The sequence below is a fragment of the Lissotriton vulgaris genome, chromosome 2_1 (genome assembly GCF_964263255.1).
Source record: "Lissotriton vulgaris chromosome 2_1, aLisVul1.2, whole genome shotgun sequence".
Classification (NCBI taxonomy): Eukaryota; Metazoa; Chordata; class Amphibia; order Caudata; family Salamandridae; genus Lissotriton; species Lissotriton vulgaris.
Genome location: NC_141687.1, coordinates 470,132,597 through 470,153,094, shown reverse-complemented (window position 1 = coordinate 470,153,094; position 20,498 = coordinate 470,132,597). Strand labels below are relative to the sequence as shown.

General features: G+C 42.6%; 1 protein-coding gene across 2 annotated transcripts in view; it reads right to left on the bottom strand.

Annotated features, from left to right (window-relative positions):
* The window catches only part of GLS (glutaminase), an 811,930-nt gene that overhangs the window by 605,491 nt on the left and 185,941 nt on the right, over positions 1-20,498 (bottom strand). For both annotated transcript variants that reach the window (XM_086955380.1, XM_086955381.1), the window contains exons 4-5: positions 11,511-11,640; positions 23-102 (exon numbers count right to left, since the gene is read on the bottom strand). In XM_086955380.1, coding sequence (XP_086811506.1) covers positions 23-102; positions 11,511-11,640 — 210 coding nt within the window. The remainder of the gene's footprint in view (positions 1-22; positions 103-11,510; positions 11,641-20,498) is intronic.

Genomic DNA, 20,498 nt, shown 5'->3' with positions numbered 1-20,498 from the left:
CCTGAACTTTAAAAATTTGTACCTCTGTCCGTCCACTGTGCATAGTGAAACACCCCATAAATCTGGACTGAATTTCGCTAACTGAGGAATATAATCAGCCACCTGCGTAGAAAAAAAGGATTTATTATAACATTTGGTTGAATCACTTACTATCAAACGTTTGTAGCTAATGTTTAGAGTTTGTGTCTAATGTTTCCTTTAAAAAGTAATAACCAATATTTTGCAGCACACAAATACAACATATACACGCGTGAAGTAAAGTGCACTTAAGTCAAGAACATGTTTTAAGTTTAGATGTACAAAAAACTTTTGAGATTTCACATTGTGTCGCTGCAGGATTCCAAGTGAGTTGTATTTTAAGATTTAAAACTAAATCATATCATGACCTGAAATAAATATAGACACTGTATGAGATTAAGAGAAACTCTTGATAATGGTAAAAAATTTCTATAGCATTCTTAATGGAGCAAATTGTTTCCATAAGGTATTTCTTTTGAAACAATAACAGATTACATGTAGATAGGAGCGACTGTGTCCATATATAAAGCAGCGGCAGCTCCTCCGTTATGGCGGAGGACCATCACCCCACAGGAAAAATAAAATAAGAAAAACACCATGTTATCATCATTTTATTTTTCCGTCCTGGCTTTAGGTGTGGGGCGGGGCTATGCTGCCAAACAGAAGGGGGAGGAGTGGATAGCACTTTCTAAGTGTGCATGACTTATTGGCCAGTCATCTTGGGCCGGACAGTCATGCGCACTTCACATGTTCTCCACCTGACTGTATTGCACAAACTGGGTGGAGAACATGCAAAAGCTCCCAGTCAGTGTCCAAGCGCCGAACTACAGCGTTCAGACCATTCAAGACGCTGCTTACATGCTAGTGACGAATGCAAAAACAGCAATTTATGGACAGAATGCAGAAAAATGTCAAATTCACCCCAGTACAGAGATCTGGGCCTAAATCCATCGTTGTTTTGCGGACCATACCATTCCAGTTTCAACCCAGCCATATGCAAATCAGTCTTGATCCTGTGCCCAGTGGGAAAAGTTCAGCCCGAACTGCCAAAACAGGTCTTCCCTGGATTGGAAACAAGCATCCTAGCAACGGTTTCGGGGTTTCAGCCCTCTTCTGCCAGGATAGCTTGACTCCAGTGGCATGGAGAGCACAGGAAACAATGTATGGGCACACCTGGGGTGACCAATGCAAAAACAATTGATGGACAGAATGCAGAATGTCAACGATGGATTACATCCAGATCTCTTGACTGGGGGTGAATGTATGATTTATTCAGCATTCCGTCCATCATTTGTTTGTGTGACATGCTGGTGACAGCAGTGTTGTGATTGGCTAGGGGAGTCTGGGAGCCTGTGGGCTTCCGGTTTCCTGCGTTGAAAGTCAGACGAAGGAGAGGAGACAGCTTGCAGGTACCTGAATTTAAGCCCATCACTACTGCCCCATAGCAGCCACTACTGATATAAGGTACAGATAGGAGTGACTGTGTCCTTATACAAACATGCAACAAATTTCCCCTAGTGGCATGCTTTCATCCCCATCCCAGCTAAGGTCTATTAAAAAAGTTGTAAAAATATACGTTTAAGGTGAAATTTACTTTTGTGAACAAGCCTCGATGCGCACAGTGAGATTTCACCACTGCTGAGGAGCTAGGAGATTTAGATTTCATGTAGATTTAAATATGATATCAGGTGGTCACTGGTTGAGCAATTGTTACTAATCATTAGTGCCATACCTCCGTGTACCAAACCCTTTATATAGGAGTGGATTTACTTTTGTGACTTAGTGAGGAAAAGTAGCTTACTTGTCATCAGTATTGGGGAAATCTTTATCGATGTTATATATACTGAATAGTAAAGCCCATAGGCAGGATCCGATGGCACTTTATAAAAGATAACCTATAACTGTAAATACATGGTCTCAAGTCTAGACAGGAGTACCTTCATAAACCTACAATCTGAACCACTACTTCAAGAAACCACCCTTACTATTATCCCATTATGCTCTGCACTAGCAGTTACAACAGTTAATTATGAATAAAACATCAGGGTCTTGACCTTATATGTAACACCCTTTGAGGTCACAGCCATGCAGAGGCGTGGGTTGTTCATAGCTTCAATTAAGATTTCAATGACGGCGATCTATCGCTAAGTGACATTTCCTTCTGTGATAGGTTCCTCATTGATATTTATTCCCAGTGACTAGAGTAGCAAGACCATTCCTTTGAAAAACTAGTAGAAAAAGAAAGAAGATGGGAAAAATGTCAACAGTCACTCCTTTTCATTCGCAAGGATGCTTCACTCCATTGAGTGTCTGCTCTGAAGTCAGAGTCCCAGCAGCAGTACCTTGTCAATAGTGAATGGATCTCTGTAGTACTGCCTTGGAAATGTACGCAAATGTGGGCTTTATAAGCAAGACTGCAGTGCTAGGTTTTCCACTTGTAGAATGGAGTAGGGCCTTATCAACTTTGCTTGGATTACATGAGGTGCTTGTTCCTGGCTGGGCAGCACAGTAAGACTTGGCTAACATCAAGCAAATGTACAGTTCAGTCTGCAAGAGGAACAACATGGGCAATATGACTAGGTGATAACACACTGGACAAGAAGGCAGCATGTGTTTAGATTATAGCTCTTCTTATGGAATGTTTTTATAAATCCTGGGAGCACAATGCCTCGATTCTGCTCATTCTACTGGTCAAAGTGTAAATAAACAAGTTACCTACCTTCCCTGATGCTTTCTGGTGGCTTGTTTATCTAACTGCAGATTACACGTTCCTTAAAAGATTCCCAGTGGTCCACACTGAATCTGAAGATTTTTTTTAGCCTGTGCTGCTGCACGCCACTAGGTGGTGCCATGAGACTACATGCTGACTTCACACTGTCCCTGAAGTGACGGAGCGGAAGCGCATACAAGCCCCACCCGAATGCTGTGGTCAGTTTCATGATTTTTTTCCCTTTCTGTGCTGTCAGACGCAGAGTGAACAATTGAAGGTAACCGTGTGTTAAATACTAATTTGGAACTTGCATACTAACTTAGGTAAGTACCTTAACTGAACTACAAGTTTCCCACCCTAGAATGGATACCAAAGCAGTATCTCCCCAAGCTGGAGGGTCTGTGGAGAGGGCACCGACCAATAAGTCTTGTAGAAATGAGTGGCCGAAGTGTCCTTTCCACCAGACCTGGCTGACCAAAGGCAGTCTCAAAGGAACTGCGCTGTCATCATTAGATGGGAAGCCTATCTCTGTCCTCTAGAGTAGCCCCTACATTTCCACAAATGGTACAGAAATTGTTAGGCAGCGGTCAACATCCCTAAATGATGCTCTGGTTCTCGGCTATCCTTAAAGCTTTCCAAGGAGGAGTCCATCTTCTCAAATAGTTTGACTGCATGAACTCCCTAAGGTGGCCATTACAAATAGAGCAGCGCTTTCCACTGTGTGTAGCAATTCACTAGTGTGTCGCATGCTGATTTTTGGTGGGTAACGAAAGTCCTGGTCTTCAGAAAGTGAAAGAAAAATAAATAAACCTGGCAAGGAACCCACACACTGTTCAGCGTTTCGCCCTATCTCTGTCCTTAACTTGGACTTAAAGCTCTTTACAGGCGTGCTAGCCGCAAACCTTGGGCTGTACTTGCCTGGGATTCTTGAGTCCGATCAGTCGGGCTTCGTCCCGAGCCGTCAGTGTAGTTATAACACTAAATGGATCCTCCACTTAGTAGACAAGGCCCATTTCCAACAATCGGATTCAGCCCTGTTGGCCATTGACGCCGAGTAAGCATTTGACCGGGTCGACTGGTCTTTCTTACAACGGGTCCTGGCCGATTTCAAGATAGGAGATCGCTTTCAATCCTGGATAGCGAGCTGTTATCACCACCCCCAGGCGCAGGTTCGCCTGGGTGGCGTACGCTCGAGCCCATTCGAGATCCAACGTGGCACGAGGCACGAGTGCCCCCTCTCGCCTCTTTTGTTTGCTCTATATATGGAGCCGCTAGCACAAAAGATCTGCGATAACAAGATATTCGTGGCATCACTTTTGGTGAAGAGCCACACGCGATTGGCCTCTACGCCGACGACATTATAGCTGCTCTCGATCATCCGGAACGCGCGGTCCCCGCGTTTCTGGGGGAGGTGGAATCTTTTGGTGAGGTGTCCGGCTTCAGGATGAACAGGGGGAAATCGCTGATACTGCCACTGGGCAGGAATGCCCGTTTTGATGCGGGCATGCCAGAGTAGGGAGGGGGCCTGCAGAAGAGAACGCAGATTCCGTACCTGGGTATCACCCTTACCTCCTCCACGGACTCGACGGTCGCCCTAAACTACGCAAACCTTACATCCCAGATCCGCGCAGATTTGACACGATGGTCCAAACAACCACTCTCCCTTGTGGGGCGAATTGCAGCGGTGAAGATGTCGGCCCTGCCCAAGATTCTATATATTTTTCAAACTATCCCAGTGATTCCTCCTGCTGGCGCCATCGCAGCCCTACAGGGTGCCTTTAAACAATTCATCGGGGGCGGGGGGGGAACACCCGCGCTTACACAAACAATTAGCCTATCGGGGCGTGGATGAAGGGGGTCTTGGGATCCCCAATCTCCAGCAATACTTTCAGGCATCACAGCTCCGCTACCTCGTGGAGTGGTACAGACTGGAATCTGAAAAAAGATGGCTGTTCCAAGACAGGGCGATGGCCCGGACGTCGCTCTGGAAGATCCCATTTTGCCACCAGAAAGACAGGCCACGGTACCTCCAGTAATCACCTGCACCGTTTTGCGCATCTGGGATACGATCGCCGTTGAGAGAGACCTTACGACTTTCCCCTCCCTGCTCACTCTCCTTTTCGACAATCCAGAGTTCCCACCAGGCAATGACCCTCACGCCTTCTTACAGTGGCGCGGTACCAGCTGCAGGTCGGAAGGTCATCTCTTCGATCTGCAGGGTTTTCTTCCCCTCTCCTATCTGTCTCAGGGATATGGTGTTGTCTCACCCTGACTTTTCCAATATTTTCAACTCCAGCACTGGCTCACACATCCTGATTATGCCCCACTAGTAGGCAGACGAATGACAGACTTTGAAAAGTGGCTAGTGACGAAGGAATCCGATAAAAGTCTCATCTCGGAACTCTATCAGCTGCTTTCACCCCCGCTTGCGTCAGGTCGTGCAGCAGGACAGAAACGCTGGGAGGCAGAGCTAGGGAGGACACTGACAGACCGGGAATGGCACTACATATACTGTAGGGCTTCCCACACGACACGCAACACTGCAGGCAAAGAAGCGGCGGTGAAACTAGCCATTTACCGGCACCTTACCCCAGTTCGACTCAACAAAGGGAATCCAACTCGTAGCGCGCTTTGCTGGAGGGGTTGTGGGGAGCGGGGTACTATGGCTCATCTCCTTTGGGACTGCCGAGAAGTCAGGGACTACTGCAAAGTGGTATTAGATGCAATAGACAGCACTTTCGACACTGAAATCCCGACATTTCCGGCCTACACTATCCTAGGCCTCCCCAATGCGATCACCTTCCCCCTGAAATCCATGCGAGGGCGTCAAATGGGGATTGCCACGCAGGCTGCATCTCAACACATCTTGTCACTCTGGGGGACGACCACTAGACCCACTCACAGGGAATGGCTGCACAAAATCTGGTTCACACTGGGAATGGAACGCATTCAGGCCACACTTACACAGTCAGCGGATACGTTCCGTAAGATTTGGTTACCATTACTGTCCCTTCTTTCGAAGGAATTTAACGAAATTACATGCCCTAGATACTTCCGCTTATTGCGCCTTACAGAGAACCAAGTGACTCTCACAGACCTAATGAAGAGACGAGCTAAGCGAATTGTGGAAGTCTTGATGATTGCTCCACTAATCCGGCACACTGGTTGGGGTGGGGGGGCGGCTGGGGAGGGGAGGGGGTTTTTGGTTTGCGTTCTTGAGACTACGTTCTTTTAACAGGCTCAATACACACGACTTTTGCCTCACACTTATGGTTGGACCCATGTATCTCGATTGTAGTTTGCTCTGTGGAGAAGACATGCTTGTCTGTCTCATACGCTACCTATATGTGGAACCCTTCTTTTGCAATGTATTGCCTGTGTCTTTTCTTGAAACCAATAAAACAAATTTGAATTTAAAAATCAAAAAGGAATTACTAGAAACCGTGTCAAAAGTGCGAAAAAAACAGGAGGGGTGAAGGGAAAGGAAATGATAACCCCGGAAGAAATAAAACTGAAGGAAAGACCATTGGAGGTCGGAAAATCAAAAGTAGTAAAATGTATGAAGAGCAAATATAAGAGAAAAAGGAGAATCAAACTATGATTACCCACTGGGGCGGATCCTAAGAATATTGGAGAGTTTAAGTAACCCCGAAACAACTGGGAACATTGCAAACTTCATAAGAAAACATATGAATTAAAAATAGACACAGATTATATAGCAAAAGGGAACAGCATGAAACGTTTGGCACAGTAGTTAATTAAGATGTGAAGTAACTAAAAGCATAAACTGTGACAAAAGAGTGATGTAATTCCTAAGAGACAAAACACAACACCACGGAAAATAACAAAGATTGTTGGGACATTAGTTATTAGTCATTAAAAGGAAAAAATGGGAAAAAATAAAATAAAAACTACAACCTCCAGAAGGCTTAGAGGCAACACGAACAGTGAGCGGGAAGCAATGCAAGGTCCCTTTAAATGTGTATTCACCCTGTGATCAGGTGATCGTGAGCAAGGGAGAAGACTCCTGAAATACGTTGATCTGTGTTTGCTTGACTTTGTCATAATATCTATCTGAAGGCTAAAATTAAATAAAAAAAAAGAGTAAAATCTTTGGTGCACAAGAGTTCGTCCTAATTATTCACCCTGTGAGGGGTGAATTGCGTCAACATTTGAAGCGGCGTGTTTCTGCCGCAAGGAATACGAACCAACGTTGAGAGCGCTGCATTTCCCTGGCGTGAGAGGAACCGAGTGAAGATAGATATATATATATATATATATATATATATATACACACACACACACACAAACACACATATAAACTAACCAGCGATATTTTGAATTATTGTCTTGTTTTCTCAAATCTTCCTTCTTGGTGTATATATCCTATATTCTTCCCCCTCCCATTAGCCACTTGGGGCTTTAATACTATGAGGCGGAGTTTCTGGAAGTTGGGATATTGGGACATACTTTTCCTGAGGATCTATGGACCTGACGCAACGAGATGGTGGGTGTAAAGTTAAATATGTCCAAGATTGCCAAGAAGGGCCCTTTGAGAACTGCCCCTTTGAACTAGTACACAAGAACGGAACGCCGAAAGATGACTGCACATCATTTACTGAACATCAAGGTTAAGGTCCTGGTGAACGCCCTGCGTAACCAGATACTTAGTTATTAGTAGGCTATAAACCCAGATCAGGTGGGATGTATGCTTAAGAGTTCCACTAGTAAAATCTTCAACGTCTTGTTATTTGTTTCTTAAGGTGACTTTTTATTTACCTTTAAAACAGAAAAAGTAAATAAAATATTACAAAGCTTGACATTTCATATGATTAGGTAAACAATGCAGTCCCTTTACAGTTTTGTCAGGTGAAGGGAACATTCCCTTAACAATAGCCCATAACTTATCTTATTCTCTTGTTATCATACATTTATAAATGGACATTTCTTAAAACAAGCAGCAGACATTCACAATTCTGACCACACATTGTTACCTGGAGGCAGTATTACTTTTTACCACTTCCCCGGGCCCCCATAATTTTGGGGGGCCCTATCTTCCCTTGTAAATATAGGTTTCTGTGGTCATACACCAGTCAATATTGTCCTTCATTTCTCAAGTGTTGATAAGGCTGCTCCCATTTCTGGACTATATCACTTCTGGCCACTATCATGCTCGAATCACAAAATGATATCATATGTGTGGTATTGTCTTCTCCCCAGACTCCCAAGAGTAGGATTTTCTCTTCTTTTCACATCTTTCACAGATAAATACATTTTCTAACAAAATTTGAACAGATCCCTAAGCACTCCAAAATGATATGGATAAAAATTCACCTTGTGCCACACCCTCTCAGATAGTGAGTTCTGCCAAATTTAACCATCTGTTTTTTTTATAGTATGCTCTATTTGGAATCTCGATTTAAATCAATCTAAACCTTACCCTAATGATCACTTCTTGTGGGTGCGGTTTGGCTTCCTCGCATTCCAAATGTTTTAATGCCCCAAGGGACACCTTCACAACTGCATTGAACATGTACAGACAACTAAGGAACTTGTTGTGATACAGACTTTGGATGCCAAAAAGGCTTTTGACTCTATGGCATGGGGCTTTTATGTTCAGGAGCCTGAAGATATATTTGGCTCTGTATATAGGAGTTGGGTCAAAGTTTTGGTTGAAGATAATATTGTCTGCACTTCTCAGGTAGCAAACCAAGGCCCACCAGGTATGGTAAGAGATGGATTTGCAATCTTTCCAGTCACAAATAATAGTTTTGACACCTAGTGTGAGCAACAGGTCAATGTGGCCAACTGGTTTGAGCGGACAAGAGGGTTAAGACAGGGTTGTGTTCATGCCCCTACCCTGTTTACTCTCTAAGTTAATGACCTTTAAACAACTGAATGATTGTGATGGTGATGCCCCAAGCCTGGAAGGTATTCAGGTCCCTGCCTTAATGTTTGCGGACAACACATTGCTACTGTCTAAATCACCAATGGGTCTTCAAAAAAATCTTAAACTGTTTTGAGAACTTTTGCAGTCAAAGGTGTTTGGAAATAAACATAGCAAAAACCAAATACATGATTCTAAATTTCTGTCACTCTACGAGGTCCAGTTCTTAGCTCAAAGGGCCCCCCTGGAATGTGTGCATACCTTTGATTACCTGGGACTGACCCTCACAGAGCAACTAGATTGGCAGCGCTATATCGAAAGGTGCAGGCTTAAATTCGATCAAATCACTGGAGGGCTGGTCAAAGTGCAACGAGGATCACATTTTCACCCAATCTTGCCAGTAATTCAAATTTACAAAGAACATGCCCTAGGAAAAGCTTTTTACGGGGTGGAGCTATTGGGTCACACAATATGACTCAAATGGTATCAGTGGAAAATCTATTTTTTACGACAGCTGACAGGTTTACCAACGAGCACGCCAATGCTTCCCCTAGGCTAGATATAGGTCTCAGACACATCTCAGACAGGGCTAGACTGAGACCAATCCTTTATTGGAGACATAGCTGGGCTACCCCTGAACTCCACTCCTATCGTGAAGGGTTAAAAGAAGTCTTAGACATCCCTGGGTCTGAAAGCATACCGTGGATCAAGCACGTAAGAGAGACACTGGGGAAGATGGGGTGGGAGAACCTGTGGCATGATCCACAGGTAGCTCGCACTACTAACAAATTACTTTTAAAGAGAAATTATGGGCAGTGCAAAATGACACAATTGCAGGCTCATCCTTCGCTAGGCACTCTGACTGATTCTTTTCTTCTGATGAAGAACAAATTTAAGCTAGAACAGTCTCTTGATGAGACTGGAACTCAACAGCCAGGAAGTTATATTTCCAATTTCGTTATAGTACACTTCTGCTTGACTCCTTGGGATAAGACTCATGAGTTAGCCAGGTTGGCATGCCCCTCTTGTGGGTATAGTAAGGGAACAGAAGAGCATGTTTTGTTCTTCTGTCCAGCCTACCTGAATGGAAGGAGAAAACGCTTAGTTCCTGTCTGTCGGAACGTAGGAGTCTGAAAATTTGAAGAGGCCTTTCGTATTTTCAAATCAGATGAGAGGCGAAGCCTGGTTTTTGCTTTATCACATTATTTCCTAATTGTGTGGAGGATTAGGCAAAAGTTGAGTCAACAACCAATCCCCTGACACTCACGAGGCTATGTGTCCTTCCTGACTGTACAGCATTCTAAATAGTACAGGAGGCCAGAGGGTACTGAAATATGGTTATGACTTACACTGTATAAAAAATCTGGTACGTTTTAGGAATGGATTTATAATTCTACATATCTTACTGAAGGCACATCTCTCTCCAAGATTTTTACTGACTGTGTATTTGTAAATTATTTTATTCCATTGAGGTGTTCTGATTTTAAATCAAACAGCTTTGATTGTATTGTATAATGTTTTAATATTTGCATCTGTACTCGTATGGTACAATGAACCGAAATAAAGTTATTTGCTTGCTTGACTACCCATTTCAACTTCAAAAAAAGTATGGTCAAAGATTCATCCCACTTTAAGTTCTGCTATAATTACCCAACCCCTTTTCTTCTTTAAAAACGTTTTTTTCCATACCTCACGATATATGCACAAGATAAAAATGATGTACTACGATAAGTGCTGGTCATGTGAGTCATAAAGGGGTACCTACCTACAAATATTTTTCGCATGCCCTAATTTTGAGAGATGTTTGGAATAACGTTTCTCAAACATGTGGTATATCAATTATTTTCTCGATTGTTTATATTTTTCTTGGTGGGGCTATATTTTATTCAGGTAGTAACCCCTTTCAAGGTAAGTTCCTGGATATATGGATATTGTTTTGCAAGTTATAACTTCCAGTTGGAAATATGTTGATCAAAGAACGCAAACATGCTGGTCGAATTCAATCTTAAATGTGCATACATGTATGTTAAACATTATAAACTAGGGCTTCCTTTGACAAATTATTAAAATGTGCTGCTTCTTCCATTAAGGTTACAAAAGTTTATAAACCTTCTTAGTAAAGCTGTACTCTTAGTTCATGTTCAGCTTAATTTATATTATATATAGATATTTCATTTAAATAGCTCTATTATATAGTTCCTTTTCAAGTATAAATGTATCTCAGATTGTTTGCGATAACATTATCCAAACTACATCAAGCTACCTTTCTAAAATTTGGTATCATCTGTATATTTTTCTTCCTGTTCTTTTCTGCAATTCTTTAATTGTATTTTCTATTTCCCTTTTTCTCCCTATGTTATTTATAGTTTACCTCTTTTTTCAAAACATTCTTGGCGGTCTCTTTAAAATTAGCTACTTCATGCATCTATGTAATCATAATTGCAAACTAGAATTCTCTACATTTGATTGCTTTTATCATGTGTTCTACAAATTATACACTATATGGCAACTTCGTGTTCTGCAAATTATATATTGTATGCTAAATGCAACTTTATAAAGGAATGTTACTTTTTTACTGCATTAAAAACACTGCTAAACCTAGAATATCAACTGAAGGTGTTAAACATGGGCAAATATGTAGTTGTCTAGCCTCCAAAATAAGTGCCCCAGAGACTATGTGAACTACTCCCAATTCTGGACCAGTTACACATACGGGATGGCTCACATACATTATTTCACAATTTTCAATTCATTATTCTGAGGTAAAACCCTTTTCCAAATACATTTTTCAGTAAATAATTTCGAACACGCTATTAGTGTGGCACACAGGAAGTCACTAAATAAACAATACAAACATTTGCAGAAGAAATGTTTGAATGAAAATCAAAAACTTACATTTCCTCCTGACAGTTTCTTACCACAGTCGTACAACTCATCAATGTGCGAGGTAAAGGACATAAAATCTGGAATCACAAATTTTCTTCTAAAGGCCTGAGTCAACAACACAATGTTGCTTTGTACACATCTGCAAAATAAAATATATGATATAAACGGGTGAAAACAGGAAGCCGTTTATAAAATTTAGCTTGCTGTCATTTTTAAGTATATCATATGCAATCAATGTAAAAAAAACTAATGGCTACCACAATCAGACATTACAGCACTGAATATTGACGATATCATGCAAAGAAAAACAAAGACTAGATATGCTAGCTCTAGATAATGATAGACCAGATATATAAATTAAAATATTCAAGGTTTTGCTACATCTTATGAAACAATTAATATTATGGTCGCCACAAAGAATCTTGGGGTCATTTTTGACAACACCCTCACCTCAACTCTCAGGTCAACAAGCGTGTAAGTTCCAGTTTCTTTATTATTAAGAATCTAAAGAAGATCTTTCCCTTCTTGCCTGTTGAACTAAGAGTTGCAGTAGATATAGTGCTCAATACATCTCGTCTGGACTACTGCAATGCTATATATTTATAATCTTAACAAACTTCAGGTAATCCAGAATGCGGCTGAATAGTTGGTGTTGGATGTTCGTAAACATCTCTAAGTCAAGGAAGGTTTGCACTTGCTTCACTGGCTTCATGTTAGGAAAGCGGGTGATTCTCAAAGTACTCTGTATGGTCTACATGGCTCTTCATCACCAGTGACCGATGCCCCTTAGACTGCTTTTAACTGGTACATTCCAAAATGACAACTCAGATCAGCATCCACGAGGAAGATGATCATTCTCAGGGTTCGAAAGGTTAGATGGGGTATTTGAACTTTTTCTGTGGCAGCAGACAGATTATGGAACACACAGCCTATCCATATTGAGAGTCTGAATTCCTGAGCTGAGACATCTACACCGCCATCACTTAGAACCTCTTTTGTGATATAACCCGCTGTGGTGCTATCACAGGATTGAGAGATCCACCAAGCTTCCGCAACATTTTCTGGTCTAACTTGAACCATGTGCTGCTATCTCCGTGCTGACACACCCACAGAGATTTGACAATACCCCTATGATTTGGACAGGTCACATGTCTCTCTTAATGCGCGCCTGTTCTGATATGCATCTTATACCACTATCCCACTACTGAGCCTTCTGTCCTGAGTTTCACTTTGAATATTGCAAATTCCAAACCTCATGCAATGATTTTCAGAGACCATCAAATGTCCTAAAACACCTCTTCCCGACTTGCATCATGTGCTAGCATAAAAACATACATAGTTCTCCCATATTATATGTGTAGCTAAACGGTTACATGTACATATATCACAGTACTGGTATCTCTGTACAGAGACACCCAATGATCTCTTGCAACCAACCACTGTTCTGTCTTTCAGTGTGCAGTGATACAACATTGCTCTTCTGTGGCACGGCCACTCACACCTTCTTAAACAAGCATTGGTAATAAGTTGGTTTCGCCTATGTGATGAATAATGAGTTATTGTTATCAATCACGGTTAGGATGAAGAAAAGACCTCCCTGACAAGTATCATGGATGTGGCGCAGCGGGCAGAGCGGAGGATCGTAGCTCGAGTCTCGGCAGCGGAACATCCTGTGGTTCTGACCAGATCACTTAATCTATCCATGTGATAAATTGTGCTCTGCAGGCGAAACCTAAAAACCAGGCCTTCTTGAAGGTGATGGAGGTGCCAAAAGCAACATGTAGCTTATATCCATATGTTTCTTCACCGACACATTATTACGGTGTTGTGAAAAGAGGTGAATACTAAAATGAATATATTTTTTACAGAAGTACAAAGATGACAGCCATGAACATTTTTTGTAATTAATAATGAATTGCCATACTTGAGAACAGGGCAACAATTGTGGTTGTTTAGTGGAATTATGATTGTTAAAATAATCGTGGTAACAAATAGGAAATTTTTCAGTTTCCCAATCAAAAACAATTGACAGTGCGATATTCATGTTACTTGCATGTTAATGCAATGCTGTTAAAAGGGAGTAGAACACTTTTTGTGAATAAGGATACATACAAACTACATTCCCAACTTCTAAGCAAAGGCCCAAAAAGTATTTGCAAACTTTGTTAACCGTGTAAAATTTCCTATGGGTGTACAATTTTGTGGAAAATGATTGGTGGAAGGATGCACCCCAGGGGGACTTCTCAAAGTAACATGAAGATTCCAGGTTTTGATCATTCCCATTAGAATAAGTTGCTGTCAGTTAGAGATGTAGGATGGTAACCTTTGTAGAGCTGTACCAAAGAAGCTCATGTGAGGATCAGTGTTGGCTTTTCTAGAGTTAAAAGCTGCAGAAAGATCTAGCAGGACCGGAGAAAGAGGGCATCATTGACTAGTGGAGGCGTGGTTATTTCAATTCTGTAGCATGGCCTGAACCCTGATTGATAGTCTTCACGCAGATTATACTTGCTATGTGCTTGTGTAGCTGGGTGGATGTTTTTTCCAACAATGGGAGATGGGTTATAGGACCAGAGTTGGCACAGTTGGTTGGATCAATTGAAGGCTTTCACAGCAGAGGGAGGATCTGTCCAGTTTTAAGGCGGCCCAGTAAGGTTCCCTAGGTTACTGAGGCATTGATAGTGTGGAGAAGGTGTGTGAGGGCTTCTCCTGGGAGAACCTTGATGATGGAGGAAGGTAGCAATATCATCTTTGTAGAAGATGGTTTTCTGTGAGTTGATAATGTTGGAATGGTCTGTGTATGGAGTAGTGTTGACAAATTGCCATTAGTAGTGAGACAGTTGGGTATAGGTATAGGTGTGGATGGCAATGACACAGTGGTGATATTAGATCTGATTTTTTTTCTCTATGCAGAAGGATTCGATAGTATTGAATCTCTTGGCTGATAAAAGGATGGAGTTGTCGGATCACCATGAAGAGAGATTTGCTCCTGCTGATTGCTCCAATGATGGTGGTCTTGTAGGTGGCTTAGCTGTAGGGATGCCAGATTTATGGTTGGACAAGTGAGCTTGTCCCTCCTGCATTGGGGATTACATACCTTTTCATGTGTGGCTGTTTGTAGATGTACATGTGCATGCATGTGCGATGAATGTCCATGTGCATTGATGTACTGTGTGCGAATGTACCATACAGAATTCAAAAACATCATTTTGTCACCGCTGGGATTGAAATTAGTATCAGATACTCTTGACCAAGCAGCACAGGCTGAGTACTTTTGTCGCCCATCTGGATATGGTGTCGGCCCACCAACTGTTAACACTCACCTGGACTCCTTAGTACAATAATTCAAGATCTGACTTCATTCATTTTCAGAAGTGAACCTTGTTAATGTATTATTCAAAGTCCCATAAACACACATTCGGTCTTAGTTTGAGTGACAGCCTAACACCATACAAATGAACAGTAGCCAGCTGCCGATGTCTGCACAAAAATAACTATATTATAAACAACATTGCTACAAATTACAGATTTTTCAAACTTTTACCATAGAGGAACTTCCATCTAGCTTTTGCCCCTATGAAGATTCTTGTAATCATACGCCTAACAATACAGTCACACACTGCAGAGTGTAATGCTCATTCGTGTCATCTTTCTCAACTGGCAAATCATAAAAGCTCAGCTAGTCTTCATAAACCATTGACACATGCACAATTCTACCATGCCAAAAAGCAGGAAGATATAGTTGCATAAAGAATTATAGCAAGTGCTAGTAAAGAAAGTACAGCGCCTTGAGACCCTCACGGGTGAGTTGTTGCGTTTTATGAGAAAATTGATTGACTGAAGAAAATGCAAATATTTATTTAAAAATATTAATTAAAATGTAATAGATCGAATTAATATTGACATTTTTATCACATCAACACTGCATTCAGTAGAGCAGGGTGTTTTTTATCTCCTCCTTATGAGGCATTTCCTTGTACCAGTGCTAGGAAGATAAAGTACCCGCTAGCAGTATGGCTCCTTATCACATTATGGTTGGGGAACAAATCCTATCCATCAGCGCCTCAATATACTAGTACTGAGACCATACCGTTAAAGTAGTGCAACCTGTTCTTACATGTTCACAGAGAGGAAAAATTGAAAGGTGGCACATGCTGCTTTCCATTACACTTTTATTCTTCTGCATTTGTTTCATGACGCTTCTTTCATATAAACAAACTTTATAGTAAAGAAAATAATGTTAATCACCAGGCATTTTTGTCTCACTCTGTAAAAGCCCTAATAGTAACGATGTGGATTGATCATTTGGCCGAAACATTAATACATTTCCTTCCAATGATGTCTCAATGTCCAACCTTCTTCTAAGAGCAAATCAATCAACATTCAGGGAACAAACAAACATTGGCAATCCAAAGGGTTTAATGTTCGGACCTGTTTTACTGAGAAAAGCCCGCTTCCGTAAAAAACAATTAAAAGAAGGATTCGATTAATCATACAGTGCATGAATTAAATAGAATTAAACGCGTGGTGAAAGAGTGTACTTTTCAAATGAAAAATAGTCCCTCATTCATGCCAATAAAGGCGGGAGGATAGATCCAAACAGTTAATAGGATGAGGGTGAAACTAAAATACTCAGGTAGATCGGAGAGATTATGACAATGTCTCAAGTCAAAGGGGGAAGCTTCCTGAGCAAAAGAGGAAGGAGGCTGGAAAAAAATCCCTTCAAGTATGTATAGGACTCAGTATGTACAATATGAATGGCGTAAGGTCCATTACACCTCTCAAACCTAAAACAATATGACTTGAGAGAGGTATTTGAATGAAAGAAATAGCTTCGTCAACAAAACATTAATAGAAACCGAAACAAACATTTTAAAGTAGACAACTGCACATATTTCTTCCAATGAGGTTTGAAAACGGGGAAAAACATGTATTGCTGCTGAGTGTGAATACATTTAATCTCTGGAAAACAAATATTTGTTTCTTACTCCGAAGCAACACACAATACATGGTGTTGGACTTGCATCTTGACGTATTCAGCGGCCACTGCTGTTTCCCCAGTAGCATTTGTCTTCTATGCTTGTTCTCCTTTTTCCTTGCACAGCGTGTTTACCACAAGGTTCTTAGTCTAGTGAGCTTCCAAAAGCACTTAAAGGAAATATTCATCCTGAAGGCAAGGCGTCAAGCTTAAATCAGAAATGAATCATCAGGTGTTAAGGAGTAGCATTAGAGGGCTGTAAAGACTGCTGAGTAGTAGATTAGGTGAGAAGAACTGTGGTGCCGCTAATAGACATCTATAGACGAGAGCTTAGCCTGTTGTCTCTTTGACAACTCTGCATGTCTGACAGCTAAGTTTGGCTAAGGACAACATAAAAGACAGTTGGGCCCACACAGAGTAGGATAAAAAGAGAAAGTAAAGCAACAGCAAGGTTGCAATTTAGTAGCCGCGGGAAGCGCATCAGTTGACCCAACGGACTTGAAAAACTACCGGCCCACCTCTCTCCTCCCCTTTGTGGCCAAAGTCACTGAGTGACTCGTAAACACCCAGCTGACCTCCTTCATAGAAGAGAACTCCATCCGATACGACTCCCAGTCAGGATTCCGTACCAACCACAGCACCGAGACCACCCACTTCGCCGCCACTGACGACATCCACTTGCTACTCGACCAGGGACACACCGCGGCCCTCATCCTTCTAGACCTCTACGCAGCCTTTGACACCGTTTCACATCGCACTCTCGCAGTCAGCTGCACTACGCAGGAATTCAAGGAACCGCCCTCAATTGGATCCAATCCTTCCTCTCCGGCAGAACCCAGAGAATCCGATTCCCTCCCTTCCTCTCTGAAGTCGTGGAAATCAACTGCGGAGTACCCCAGGGATCTTCTGTCAGCCCCACTCTCTTCAACATCTACATGGCCCCCCTCGCCGCCATCGTCAGACAGCGCGGGCTCAGCATTGCATCCTAGGCCGAAGACACCCAGCTCATCCTCTCGCTCATGAAGAATCCCAAAGACCCCAGACTCGGTTTCCAGGAAGGCATGAAGAACGTAGCAGCCTGGATGAAGGACAGCTGCCTGAAGTTAAACTCAAAGACTGAGGTACTCATCCTCAGTCCGTGCACCTCAGCCTGGGACAACACAGGGTGGCCCTCGGGAGCCCTCCCGCCCCTAAAGACCACGCTCTGAACCTCGGCATCATCCTTGACTCCTCTCTCTCCATGAACCGCCAGATCAACGCCGTCGCATCCACTAGTTTCAACTGCCTTCACATCCTCCATAAGACCTTCAAGTGGATCCCCTCCGACTGCAGACGGACCGTCGCCCATGCACTCATTACCAGCAGACTGGACTACGCCAACGCCCTGTACGCCGGAATCAACAAAACTCTCCTTCACAGACTCCAGATCATCCAGAACGCCGCCGCCAGACTCGTCCTCGGTACACTGCGCCATGAGCACCTGAGCCAAAACCTACGAGGCCTCCACTGACTCCCCGTCGAGAAGAGGGTTACCTTCAAATTCCTCACCCACGCCTACAAATCCCTCCACAACATTGGACCCAAATACCTCAACGAGAGAGTATCCTTCCACATACCCAAGAGGAACCTCCGCTCCGCAGATCTCGCCCTAGAGAAGGTCCCCCGCATCCGCAGACACAGACCCGGCGGGAGAGCCTTCTCCCACATCGCAGCCAAAACCTGGAACGAGCTCCCTTTGAACTTTAGACGCTCCCCGACCCTGCACACGTTCAGGAAGGAGCTCAAGACCTGGCTCTTCCACTGATCTGGAGCCGCGCTGTCCCCACCAAACCCCGACCCCTCTCCAGCGCCTCGAGGTGAGTAGTGCGCTTTATAAACCCCTGATTGATTGATTGATTGAGAGCAAACCTAAGACTGACTTACTGCAGTTCAATATCACTGCATAGTCCTCTCAGACAGTGCTTACTGGTGCTGGCCAGGGTGGTACAGTTTACTGGTTCTGCCATTGAGATTTGTCCTAGAGAATTTGTTACTGTGCATATTTATGTCTCTGCATCTGTCGCAGTAAGGAATGCAAACCTGCTGCAAGAAATATGTAGCAGTGTGCTGCTGGATCCCTCACACCAGATACTGTGTATCCCCTACACCGGAAACTGTGCTTCCCCTCAATGACTGGTCTGCCCCTGCAACCCAATATAGGCAAAGGTTGAACAAGAAAGCAGCCCCTATGGATCTGCCCCTATGGATCTGCATGTGCTGCTGCACCATGGAATCGGAAAGAACAAAAGAGACCCATGCGCAGGGCGAAGGCTAAGTGGGGGCATGTAAATCAAACATGGAGGATTCTGTGTGGGAATGAATGCCTCATGGAGAGGACGGACGACAAAGCCCTAAGGTTCGGAGCTCAAGATCCGCTTGTCATGGATACAGAGGTCACACAAGGTTGGTGTCTTCTTTAGGATTGTGCCTGCCCAATATGCCTTTGATAGCAGGGAAGGATGAGGGGCACTTGCCCTCAGGGAAGGATGTAATATATGCAGCGTTAAGCAAACACATTTGCCATTATATAAAACTCCAAAATATATTTTAAAAAGTATTCATTACAGTACATGAAGTGCTTTAATTTGAACCAGTGGGGTCTACAGGCCCGACTTTTAGTCGTCCTCAGTCCTTACCAAATAGCAAGATAGGGAAAAACACAAAGCAAAAGACGGAGGAAGAGAAAGATGTTAAAACCATCACAAAGTGCTGCTGCCTGCTAGAGTGATATAAAGCAACAGGAAGTGTCTGGTCGTGGATTAAAATGACACCAGGTGATTTAAGGCTATGCAGCGTAAACTAGAGGAACTCTACGAACTCTGCCCAGGCTTACTCATTACGTGGACTAAGCAAACTGCTGGTCAATCTAATGCTATGCTGGATGCAACAAAAGGACAGGCATAAAGCACTTCCATATGTACTACTGGTTTCTCGTTTTTGGTATGTCAAGAGTTAGCAAACAACTAACACTATAATCTCTAGGCACCACACCAACAGCCAATGCTGAGTTTTGAACACAACGGCAGATATCTGCTCAGAAAATAAAGCGTAAACACCCAAGTTACTAGAGGGCTTTTAGACATAGTAAAATCGTAAACTTGTAAAAAAAGAAGAAAAGTATTATGGAAGCCAGTGCTTAATTTACTAAAGAAGATAGGTGCCAGGGTCCAAAATTATTCGAAAGAGGCAGCTATCCACTTACATTATTGACACTGCAAGTTCCAACACCAGACTCACCCTAAGACGTCTTTGCTCTCACAACGCCTCCAGCAAGTTATTTGGTTGGCACAAGGTGATCCGGAATGTGTGTGTCAGGATTTGCTTTACATGTTGTGCTGCTAGTTCACCCAACAAAATAACACCTTATGTCTCTGACAAGTATGAACCAAAAGGGTGCAAATATGCTCTGGTCAAGTAAACTGTGCATAATTTTGCATTTCTCAGGCGACAGTCGGTAACCTTTTAAAGTGGATAGGTGCAATTGTTTACTCAAAATGTTGGGCGCACCTTTTTTTTTTTAAACACCAATTTTACTTTTGAGTTTCAAAATTTGTACGTTTAAAATACTGTAGCTATTACATTTATTTTTAGTTCAGATGATCTGGATTATTATAGTTTCGAGTACAGTTACACATCAGAACTCATGGCATGTGCATACAATTGTAATGGCACTACTCTATTTTGCAATTCTTTGCCAAGATGTTTTGAGATGTGGGGATGACTTCCTCTGGGCAATCAACAGTCATATAATAGCAGCTGAAGTATATCATTTTCGTCATTAGTATAGTAAGAGGGCATCAGTATTCTCAATTGTATGCAAATAGTCTCATTAACAAATCTGATTAAAAAAAATCATACTGATTTGGAATGCAAGCGAGCAGGACATAGTAACCCCCTGCTTCAGTAGTCACTTTTTAGGTCGAGCTCTCTCGACCTATTGTCGCTGAGTTGCTCCTCAAGGGAGATAGACTGGTGCACGAGCG